This window comes from Coregonus clupeaformis, chromosome 16 (genome assembly GCF_020615455.1).
Source record: "Coregonus clupeaformis isolate EN_2021a chromosome 16, ASM2061545v1, whole genome shotgun sequence".
Taxonomy (NCBI): Eukaryota; Metazoa; Chordata; class Actinopteri; order Salmoniformes; family Salmonidae; genus Coregonus; species Coregonus clupeaformis.
In genome coordinates this window covers 19,953,402-19,965,456 of record NC_059207.1, presented here as the reverse complement: position 1 = coordinate 19,965,456, position 12,055 = coordinate 19,953,402, and the positions used below count along the sequence as shown (strand labels likewise).

At 44.2% G+C, this 12,055-nt stretch overlaps 1 protein-coding gene across 1 annotated transcript in view; it reads left to right on the top strand.

Annotated features, from left to right (window-relative positions):
* The first annotated feature begins 436 nt into the window (after positions 1-436).
* The window catches only part of LOC121584392 (SWI/SNF-related matrix-associated actin-dependent regulator of chromatin subfamily A containing DEAD/H box 1A), a 34,097-nt gene continuing 22,478 nt past the window's right edge, over positions 437-12,055 (top strand). The window contains exons 1-8 of the mRNA XM_041900232.2: positions 437-903; positions 1,324-1,453; positions 1,588-1,735; positions 1,936-2,002; positions 2,271-2,362; positions 2,623-2,721; positions 4,095-4,173; positions 4,309-4,844. Coding sequence (XP_041756166.1) covers positions 792-903; positions 1,324-1,453; positions 1,588-1,735; positions 1,936-2,002; positions 2,271-2,362; positions 2,623-2,721; positions 4,095-4,173; positions 4,309-4,844 — 1,263 coding nt within the window. The 5' untranslated portion in view covers positions 437-791. The remainder of the gene's footprint in view (positions 904-1,323; positions 1,454-1,587; positions 1,736-1,935; positions 2,003-2,270; positions 2,363-2,622; positions 2,722-4,094; positions 4,174-4,308; positions 4,845-12,055) is intronic.

Below are 12,055 nucleotides of genomic sequence, written 5' to 3'. Positions count from 1 at the left end.
GGACTGTACACTGTAACGCATCCAGTAAATGTTATGCTATAGGGGTAAATACATTGAATATATTTGCATTGAATATATTTGCATTGTCCCCCCCTGTTTATTATCTATGCATAGTCACTTTACCTACGTGTACATATTACCTCAATTACGTCGACTAACCTGTGCCCCCGCACATTGACTCTGTATGGGTACCCCCTGTATATAGCCTCGTTGGAATACATAAAATATATACAAAGTTACTGGCTACATAAATGTATTCGTTAAAATGTAACAAGCAGCATGTAGCTTACGTTACAAAATGTATGGTTACATATTAGTGCCAAATGTGAAAAGCCGGTCGGGGGTCTCCTGATTTAGTGTGTAGTTTTGCTATTGGTCCATTGCCCATGCGGTTGAGTAATCTTGTCCAATCGAAAGCGTCGTTATAGTCTTTCGCGGCAGTGTGAGTTCGCGGGAAAATAAATTGATGTTTCTCATATTATATGATTTGTATAGGGTAGTGTTAACGTGTAGCTATCTATATAGATAAAACAATGAACGTATGTTGGATTGTATGATTGGTGAGTTTATCGTTAGACAGTTTATGAGTACTGACAACTTGAAACTGTTGAGAGTCCCGCTTTCAAAGGAGTAACGTTTCGTAGCTAGCTAGCGTTATTGGCACCAATTCATTGGTTAATCGTAGCCAGTTTTCCATAGCCTGAATAAGGAATCTTTTGTACGGAGACAAAGAGCGCACATCTGTTGCTTGCTAGCTAGCTGTGTAACGTTTTAATACTTGTCGTTTGAAAATGAGTTTTTTTAATTTGGACCGGTTTCGTTTTGACAAGAACAAAGCAACGTCAAACCAGGACAAATACAACGGTTCCGTAAGTCCAGAGTCAGAAAAGGAGAATAAACCAGGTATGATTTGCTTGCTAACTAGCTAAGCTAACAGCAGCCAGCCATTATGTAGCTAGCTGCCACATCGCTTATACCCTGATATATTTAGCTCTCGTTCACCGTCAATAGGACCCACACTATACATACTGGGCTTAGCTAGTTAGCTAACCTTAATCACAATCTTTGCTGACACTGTACTGACTTTTAGCTATACCTTAGTCGCTAGCTAACGTTAGCTAGCTTTATCAGTCACTTTCTCTGGGCGACAGCTAACATTAACGTTAGCTAGCTAAATAGAAAACGAGTTGGTTGGTCAACCAAATTGTGTTTTGGGTGGTGAACTGGTAGCTAGCAACAACAGCATAATTATAGTATGTGCCCTCGCTTTAATTACATCTGATTGCTAAACTGTCTTTGCCCATATTTCTATGGCCCATACAGCCCGAGTAACAACACCTATAGCCAACCTTGGAAAATCTGGGCGAGGAGTAGTGTTTGAAGATGTCATCAGTGACTCTGATGACGATTTGGCAAGTGATTCAAGGAGGGATAAATTAACGAAAATTGTGAAGTAAGTACAGCTGCGTTGAGCTGAAATATCTAGACCTAGCCTATATTTCCCCCATGATTTGTGTCAAGATATAACTAATTCCATATAGTGTTGCTTAACATGCCAGTCTAATCTTGTAGTTCTTTCTCTTTCAGGGAACCTGTAAAGAAACCAGTGACGCGAGAGGCAAGGGAGATGACTGAGCCATCTGATAAGGAAGACAAAGTGGACAAGGAGCTGAAAGAGAGACTGGACAAACTGCAGGAAATCTTCCCTAAAAGAAACAGGAAGGAGCTGCTGGAGGTAATTTCATAATCAATAATCACTTTTCTGTCACAAACTATTGTATAGTATGAAAAATGTATGCACTCACTACTGTAAGTCGCTCTGGATAAGAGCGTCTGCTAAATGACTGAAATGTAAATATATAGTCTCTTAAAGACAGCTGCTGCTCAGTGTCTGGATTCAAATAGCCTATATATTGAACTTTGCTTTGTTTTCAGGTGATTGAAAGCACAAGCACTTTGGATGGTGCCGTAGCCTCATGCCTGATGATGTTTGGTGACAAAGGTATCTGTTTGATTTACTACCACCATAGACAGCAGGTTGCGGCCTGTTCCTACTATACCACCAAACATGGTCAATTTGACCAGTGTTTTCTATGTTTATGACATCTCTTCTTATGCTCATGACAACATAGCCTGGACCTCATTGTAATGATGGTTACAGGGCTTTATGTCTGCCATTGCTAAAACATGAAAAATATAACTCCTCAATGTTTTCTGGTTCGGCCGTCTGGCATGTTTCTCCTCACACATTGACTCAATCGGTTGTCCAGACTCAATGAGGAAGAGGAAACCGGATGGATCCAGCAGTTGTCAAGACCGAGATGGGGTCTGGCAGCCCTCGAAGAGGAGGAGAACCTCTCTGGTAAGACCTGGGGGGTAGACCGTCTCTGGTAAGACTGGGGGGGAAGACCGTTGGGGAGACCTTTACACCAGGCAGGCATTGTGCTGTTGCATCTTCTCCTTAGCAGTACTAAACTTCACTGTGGGTGTATTCACTAGGACACAAAAGGGCCGAAACGAGGAGGGATCTGCCTGAACTTGTCCAATAAGAACCTTGTTTTTGTTGCAAAACGTTTTGCTACAGTGTGCACTAATGAATACACCCTGTGTCTGATCCACCAGGCTGAAGACTCTGAGGAGGAGGGTGCAGAGCCCAGCTGGGAAAGACAGGAGGCCATGGTTAGGAAACTGCAGAGGAAGTTCCCTGACCAGGATAAGGAGGTGAGAGAGAGAGTGTGTCAGCCACACAGAGATCCTACAAATCACTTTCTGTATGTATCAGTACTAGATGTATCACAGGGGGCTGCTGAGGGGAGAACGGCTCATAATAATGGCCGGAACGGAGCGACTGGAATGGCATCAAACACCTGGAAACCATGGGTGTTTCTCAAAATGCATACTACTGTACTCCGAGCACGCATATTGGAGCACGGGAGGGTCGGAGTATGAGTCCAAATCAAAGTATGCGTAACGGAGCACAGAGTGCACTTCTCGAATGCGTACTCAGTTTGTACATATTTTGAAGCATGCATCGATGCAAGCTTAAACGGAAAGTATGCAAAGTAATATGACCAACCACGTAAAAAATGATGCACATTTTCTTGAAATCAATGGCGGCCATTATTTGAGCTGAAGCGAAAGAAAATACACTCAGACTTCGGAATGAAATGTTGCCTATTCGCATCTCATGTTGCCTGTCTACAATATTTTATCTTGATACGTTAATAAATACATGCTGTGTTAATTTTGGCATGGTTACCTGCCTACAAAACCCACTGTAGTGTGCATAGGTTGCAAGCCCATAGTACTAACTGGCTAGCTAGTACTGTTAGCTAGCCAAATAGCCACAAAGAATTGTTAGCTAGCTACCCATGAAGAATTGACATCTACCTTGGATAACATTGGTTTTAGGTAATTTTTGCCTGTTATACTATCTGGTTAGCTACTTTATTACGATTCACATATAGCTAGCTGACAGTTATGAATTTAAACGTTTGCTTTGTGTATATCTTGTTTCTTCTCTATTGCCATTGTCCTGGCTAGAAGAAGGAAGGTTCAGTGAATGGGTAAGCCCGTAGTAAGTCAATAGGGCTAACTGGCTAGCCACGAAGAATTGTACCTTGCATAATGGACTTGGAGCATGAGTGTGGAGCACGGTAGTATGCATATTGAGAAACACCCCATGTGTCTAATGTATTTTGATACCATTCCACTGATTCCGCTCCAGCCATTACCATTAGCCCGCCTTCCCCAATTAAGGTGGCACCAACCTCCTGTGATGTAATTTTACGGCCAGCCGTTGCCACGGCAACCACACACACCTCGGTAGAGACATGATCATGACGCTCCAGGTGGTGAGAGAACCTTGATCTTATACTCACTGCAAACTTCCAGGAGTAGGCCATTCAAAGAGTTGGTCTGATGGTGCTCTCTGTCATCGTGCTCCCCCCCTTGCTTGTGGGGAACAATAGAGAACAAAAGAGGAAAGAGTCAATTTTCCATTGGAAGTAAATTGGGTGATTTTTAAATGAGGTGAAAATGAGACTGGAGTGTGACAAGTGTTCTCTTCTACCACTGTCTGTCACACCCTACAGGAACTCAGGGCTGTGCTCCAGGAACACGAGTGGAACGTGGCAGATGCCTTGGAGGTGCTTCGCATGTTCTCTGACACAGGTGATCATCACCCAGTTGAAACATCACTGATAATGTGCTGCTCCAACCAGATATTACTGCGATCTACTGTATTTATTACTACTGTACTTGTTATGTTTATCAACGTGCCCTTTTTACTGATTTCTTCTGCTGAAGAGGAAGACTACGGCGCACCTGAAGTCTCCAGCTCCCCTGAAGTCGAGCAGAAGGAACCCAAAGCCAAGAGCGATGCCAAACCAAGCAACGGCAAGAGTGAAGCCAAGCCAAGCAGAGACTGCAGAGAGTCCAAGGACAGCATAAAGGAAGCCAAGCTGAGCAACGCTTCCGCTCTGAAATGGATGTTCATGAAATCTGCCCCTGATTCTAAACCTACCTCTTCAAGTTCCATGAGCCAGAAGCTGTCCAACGGGACCAGCGTGGCTAAAAAGGAGGCAGTGGCGAGGAAGCATGAGAGGGCCAGCAGCTCGGAGGACGAGGACGAGGACGAGGAGGGGGTCAGCAGCGAGTATGAGGGCTCGGACGACGAGCTGGACTCTTGTGCGGAGGACGAGGGCACATCCACGCTCAAAGGCCAGATCCTGCTCTTCTTCCAGGAGGCCTCGCTGGACGAGCTGTCCCTCATCGCCGGCTGTTCGGTGAAGAAGGCCCAGAAGATCGTGGAGCTGCGGCCCTTTGCTGTTTGGCGCGACCTGGTAAGAGATCGCCCACCACCCCTCCTGTCTGCATGCTCTGGTGTCACTGAGCCTCAATGCTCCTCCCAACAAAGGCCCTGCAGTTGTGTCCTCAATGGAATTTTCTTCCATTTGTGTCTCGTGTTCTTTTTGCCTTGTACACTGATTTTGGTTTTAGGTGAAGGTGTGTTCTACTCAGTTAAGTCTTTTACAACTGGATGGCCTGGCCTCCTTATCCATATTAGGTTTCTACTCTCTCTCCTCTGAGCCAATAGCCTACTATGACGAACCTTGCAACAAGTTGTGGAATTAAGGAAACCCCATCTCATTGGCTGCTGCCAATGTCACTCATGCTGGCAGCAGATAAATATAGGCTAGTACACTGGGGCCAATGGAGATGGGGTTGGAGCTCCAGCACTGTATAGCAATGTTTTCCACTAGCGTCGGCTATACAGCTGGTTACACACTTTATCAAGCCAGGTACTTTTTCCACTTAAATTAACTAGGCTACTTTTTTACAATTTGCAAGTCAGAAAACAAGTCAGCCGAGCACTCTCCCACTAGAATGAACAATATGCATCTTCTAGAAATCTATTGATATGACAGGCGTCTGTCAGTCACAAAGTGAGTGACGACAGGGAAACACTGCTGGTTTGAGTCTGCTGTCTGTTCTGCCTCCCGGTACCTGGGTGTGTGTGTTGTGTAAGCTGTGGTTGCGGTGAAATTCCTTTACGAAGAGGCAGAGCGCAGGATGCGTATTCGTCTATGCGAGTCAATTTGCGCGTCCCATATGTGGTAACGATGAGTGGAAATCCACTTAGCCTATTGTTTTCTGGCACATTCATTTATTTTCTTTCGTGTGTTTGATATGCAGCCACGATGTGCTGGCGCATAGGCTTACTGTGATTTGATTGACGAACAGTACGTTTATAAATGGTGTTGAACTGACTGAATAATGTACATCCCATATCCTTGCCATTCATAAATCATACAACAAAGTTATATGTCTGTGGTGTAGCATCGGGACAAGATCTAATTTGTGTTTTCGATATGGACTCCATCAGGACTTGCCAGACAGCTACGTTTGTGAGTGACTCGTCAGTAGCCTACCGAATCGCATTGGTAAGAGAGCTGTTCATTTGGCTTTTCGGTGGTTATCTGCAGATAAATTATGAAAACATTTGATGAAGATGGTGAATCCTCCTCACTGCAGGAAGAACAGGTTGGCTAGTGGAGAGATCTTCTCTCTGGTCCCAAAATATGATAAAAGAAAACAGATTTAATTATTTTAAAAGCTAATGATACTTATATGGTATTTTCAAAGATATTGATATAGGTCTACTGATTTAATCAAAACGTTGACAATGGAGTAGTCAACTGCTGCTTTCTGTGTAGTAAAGCCCATGATTAACACCTGTTTCATTCTTCAATCATACCTGTATTGCAGATAGCTGAGGAAATGCCTCTTAAAAGGAAGCTTGAAGCCTGTGGAAGTCAGTAGACTCTTACAAGATTATTTGGCTACTACGTCTATTTGGCTGGCTACTCCACGTCCTTGTAGAAAACACTGGTACAGGGTGACCAGAAAGTCTGGATGAGGTTTTCACAGCTAGCCAACCAGCAGGCACAATGGGATTGTTATGAAGCAAGCATCACGTTTCTGGTTTACATTGACTTGTTTTGACTACCTTGTGAAGTACCTTAGGTCTCATTAGGCTGCTACTCTCTGCCATGCAACAGCTTCATGTCTAGAGAGCTGCTAGAAACAGCAGTATAAGGGACAAGTCTCAGAGTTTCTGTGGACCATGCCCCCCCCCCTCACCCTCTCTCCTCTCTCTCCCCACTCTCTCTCTCCCCTCTCTCTCCCCTCTCTCTTGCTCTCTTGCTCTCCCCCTCTCTTGCTCTCCCCCTCTCTTGCTCTCCCCCTCTCTCGATCTCTCCCCCTCTCTCTCTCCCCCTCTCAATTACATTTCAATTCAATTTAAGGGCTTTATTGGCATGGAAAACATATGTTAACATTGCCAAAGCAGGTGAAGTAGATCATAAACAATAAATATTAACAGTAAACATTACTCACAAAATTTCCAAAAGAATAAAGACATTTCAAATGTCATTATGTGCAAATAGTTAAAGTACAAAAGGGAAAATAAATAAACATAAATATGGGTTGTATTTGCAATGGTGGTTGTTCTTCACTGGTTGCCCTTTTCTTGTGGCAACAGGTCACAAATATTGCTGCTGTATTGGCACACTGTGGTATTTCACCCAATGGATATGGGAGTTTATCAAAATTGGATTTGTTGTCTAATAATTTGTGGATCTGTGTAATCTGAGGGAAAATGTGTCTCTAATATGGTCATACATTTGGCAGGAGGTTAGGAAGTGCAGCTCAGTTTCCACCTCATTTTGTGGGCAGTGTGCACATAGCCTGTCTTCTCTTGAGAGCCAGGTCTGCCTATGGCAGCCTTTCTCAATAGCAAGGCTATGCTCACTGAGTCTGTACGTAGTCAAAGCTTTCCTTAGGTTTGGGTCAGTCACAGTGTTCAGGTATTCTTCCACTGTCTACTCTCTGTTCAGGGCCAAATAGCATTCTAGTTTGCTCAGTTTTTTTTGTTAATTACTTGACACATTGGAAATAATTATATTTTTGTTTTCTCATGATTTGGTTGGGTCTAATTGTGTTGCTGTCCTGGGGCTCTGTGGGGTCTGTTTGTGTTTGTGAACAGAGCCCCAGGACCAGCTTGCTTAGGGGACTCTTCTTCAGGTTAATCTCTGAAGGTGATGGCATTGTTATGGAAGGTTTGGGAATCGCATCCTTTTAGGTGGTTGTAGAATTTAACAGCTCTTTTCTGGATTTTGATAATTAGTGGGTCTCGGCCTAATTCTGCTTTGCATGCATTATTTAGTGTTTTACATTGTACACAGTGTATATTTTTGCAGAAATCTGCATGCAGAGTCTCAATGTGGTGTTTGTCCCATTTTGTGAATTCTTGGTTGGTGAGCGGACCCCAGACCTCAAAACTGATTCAAGTATTTTTAGCCAGATCCTAATTGGTATGTCAAATTCAATGTTCCTTTTGATGGCATAGAAGGCCCTTCTTGCCTTGTCTATCAGATCGTTCACGGCTTTGTGGAAGTTACCTGTGGTGCTGATGTTTAGGCCGAGGTATTACATTGACATTTTAGTCATTTAGCAGACGCTCTTATCCAGAGCGACTTACAGTTAGTGAATACATATATTTTTTTTTACTGGCCCCCGTGGGAATCGAACCCACAACCCTGGCGTTGCAAACGCCATGCTCTATCAACATAGGGGAGGCCATTCCCTCCCCTACCCTGGACAACGCTGGGCCAATTGTGCGCCGCCCATGAGTCTCCCGGTCGCGGCCGGCAGCGACAGAGCCTGGATTCGAACCAGGATCTCTAGTGGCACAGTTAGCACTGCGATGCAGTGCCTTAGACCACTGCGCCACTCAGGAGGTATGTATAGTTTTTGGTGTGCTCTAGGGCAACGGTGTCTAGATGGAATTTGTATTTGTTGTCCTGGCAACTGGACCTTTTTTGGAACACCATTATTTTTGTCTTACTGAGATTTACTGTCTGAGCCCAGGTCTGACAGAATCTGTGCAGAAGATCTAGGTGCTGCTGTAGGCAGTTGGTTGGGGACAGAAGCACCAGATCATCAGCAAACAGTAGACCTTTGACTTCAGATTCTAGTAGGGTGAGGCCGGGTGCTGCAGACTGTTCTAGTGCCCTCACCAATTCGTTGATATACAGTGCATTTGGAAAGTATTTAGACCCCTTCCCTTTTTCCACATTTTGTTACGTTACAGCCTTATTCTAAAATTGATTAAATAACAACATTTCCTCTTCAGTCTACACACAATACCCCATATTGACAAAGCTTAAACAGAAATACCTTTATTTACATAAGTATTCAGACCCTTTGCTATGAGACTCGAAGTTGAGCTCAGGTGCATCCTGTTTCCATTGATCATTCTTGAGATGTTTCTAAAACTTGATTGGAGTCCACCTGTGGTAAATTCAATTGATTGGACATTATTTGGAAAGGCACACACCTGTCTATATAAGGTCCCACAGTTGACAGTGCATGTCAGAGTATATAAGGTCCCCAAGAACACAGTGGCCTCCATCATTCTTAAATGGAAGAAGTTTGGAACCACCAATACTCTTCCTAGAGCTGGCACCCGGCTAAACTGAGCCATCGTGGGAGAAGGGCCCTGGTCAGGGAGGTGACCAAGAACCCGATGGTCACTCTGACAGAGTTCCAGAGTTCCTCTGTGGAGATGGGAGAACCTTCCAGAAGGACAACCATCTCTGCAGCACTCCACCAATCAGGCCTTTATGGTAGAGTGGCCAGACGGAAGCCACTACTCAGTAAAAGGCACGACAGGCCGCTTGGATTTTGCCAAGCGGCACCTAAAGTACTCAGACCATGAGAAACAAGATTCTCTGGTCTGATGAAACCAAGATTTAACTCTTTGGCCTGAATGCCAAGCATCACGTCTGGATGAAACCTGGCACCATCCCTATGGTGAAGCATGGTGGTGGCAGCATCATGCTGTGGGGATGTTTTTCAGCGGCAGGGACTAGGAGACTAGTCAGGATCAAGGGAAAGATGAACGGAGCAAAGTACAGAGAGATCCTTGATGAAAACCTGTTCAGGACCTCAGACCGGGGCGAAGGTTCACCTTCCAACAGGACAATGACCCTACGCACACAGCCAAGACAACGCAGGAGTGGCTTTGGGACAATTCTCTGAATGTCCTTGAGTGGCCCAGCCGGAGCCTGGACTTGAACCCGATTTGAACATCTCTGGAGACCTGAAAATAGCTGTGCAGCGACGCTCCCCATCCAACCTGACAGAGCTTGAGGATCTGCAGAGAAGAATGCGAGAAACTCCATTAAAAAAAAATAAGGACAAATCCAATTTCATCCCACTTTGTAACACAATAAAATGTTCAGAAATCTAAGGGGTCTAAATACTTTTGCAAGGCACTATATCCAGAGAGCCATGATTCCTTAAAACAGAGTATTGTCGTGACGTGACTTTCATTAATATGATGATAGTTCATTGATTGGATAAATAACAATGTTTAATTGTTACTATTTTAAATTAATCATGTAGCAATTAACTCATTAGGATTTGGGGCACCACAGAAGGAGTTGTTTATAGAGTTACCATCTCCTGAATTAAACTCTAAAAGGTCTTTACCTATCACTATGTATAGAACAGTCAACTTATCAGTCATTACCGCTTATCAGTCTCATTCTGAACGGTCACAGAATTCTTGGATCCGCAAGAACCCCAGCTCAGCACTACACAAATTGGCTTAATTATTTATTTACTAGCGAACTAAATAATAACACAGAATATATACATACTTAATACATGAGAAAAAGTCCCTAGTGGACTAACAACACGACTGCTTGGTTATCAAAAGAGGGAGGGGTAAAGGGAGAGACAAAGAGAGTCAAACTTATCGTTGATCCATTCGGAAACTACCCTCAAAGTAATCATCATACTTTGCTCACGAACTACTGCCCGTTTTGGAGTAAGAAACCGCTCGTCTAGCTCTGTCGACCCAAGCCCTCTTAGAAAGGAGGTTTTGTCTGGGTCTTTGCTCAGCTCACTTGTAAGGCTCTGATTGTCCACCAGAGGTCACAATGTCCTTTGTTCTGGCTTGTAGTGGAGTGTACTCTCAGAGCAGGAACTGTGATTGTCTGAGATGGGATTTTCTCCTTCCCATCTCGTGTGGTTAGTCAGAGTTCTAGATCACTTTACACACACAGCTGCAGACTGGCAATGTTCTGGTCTGGTGAGTTTACCTTCACCTCATGTTGAGATACAAAGTTCTAACCATTTCAAACATGTGGACTACTGTCTCCATGCTTTCTGGTCTAAACATTTTAAGCTGTGTAGCCACAGCTCCACGCTTTCTGGTCTGATTGTATTTGTTACCAAGGCTTTTTATGCACTCTGGTAAAAAGGGGGTGTTCCATCACGCCGACACGATGTCTTTGCTCACTTGGGGCGTGGCTAGTCACTGCATAGTTTACATGAAAAACAATGATCTCATTACTCTGAAGCTGTGGATGGTTTTGCTCGCCGCCTGACTAGAACCCCACTTTTTCTCCGGCTTCGACATTTTGGTCAAGCACCCAGGATGTATGGGAAGTCCTAACAAAGGATTGGTTGATTGAGGGGAACGGCACCTCCGTACCTTCAGGCTCTGGTCAGTCCCTACACCCAAACGAGGGCATTGCGTTCATCCACCTCTGGCCTGCTGGCCCTCCTACCTCTGCGGAAGCACAGTTCCCGCTCAGCCCAGTCAAAATTGTTCGCTGCTCTGGCACCCCAATGGTGGAACAAGCTCCCTCACGACGCCAGGACAGCGGAGTCACTCACCACCTTCCGGAGTCACTTGAAACCCCACCTCTTTAAGGAATACCTGGGATAGGATAAAGTAATCCTTCTACCCCCCCCTTACCCCACCCCAAAGAAAGAAAAAAAATAATAATAATAAAAAATACATATTGTAAAGTGGTTATCCCACTGGCTATAAGGTGAATGCACCAATTTGTAAGTCGCTCTGGATAAGAGCGTCTGCTAAATGACGTAAATGTAAATTTTCTGGTGAGTGACTGCCAACGTTATTGTCGGCGCCATCTTGTTCATCTACACAGGAATGCAATTTTTGCGTTAGGCCTGCTTTAATTCGATTAATTCAAATGTATGTTTTAGTCCGATGTTCCAAATCCCTGTATCGCAAGAATAGTTTTCATGAGCTTTATAGCTTTTTAGTCCGTCTCCTTTGCTCCTTCTGTGCTGTGTGCACTGTGGACCTTCCCTCTCGCACACAGACCCCAAGCCCCTGCCACTCGCAACAAAGATGAGAGAACTTATTCCTCTGACAACAAGCAGTTTAAACTTGCTTTTTGAGGTTTGGTCCAACAGAATCAGTCAAGGACACAAACGCTTAAAGACATTATTTTACTGTAATAGACGAGAACGTAACCTTTTTAATGATACCCTTTTATGTCTCAACTTCAAAAATGGAGAACCGCGCAAACCCTACTAAAACAAGAGGATCAATGGACATGTTGTGGAAAATTAATGCTCAGTTGCTGTCGAGTGTAGCATGCGGTACCATGTACTGGTAGCAACATTTTAGCCACAGACTTATGTGCTAGCTGTCTAGTCTGTTATA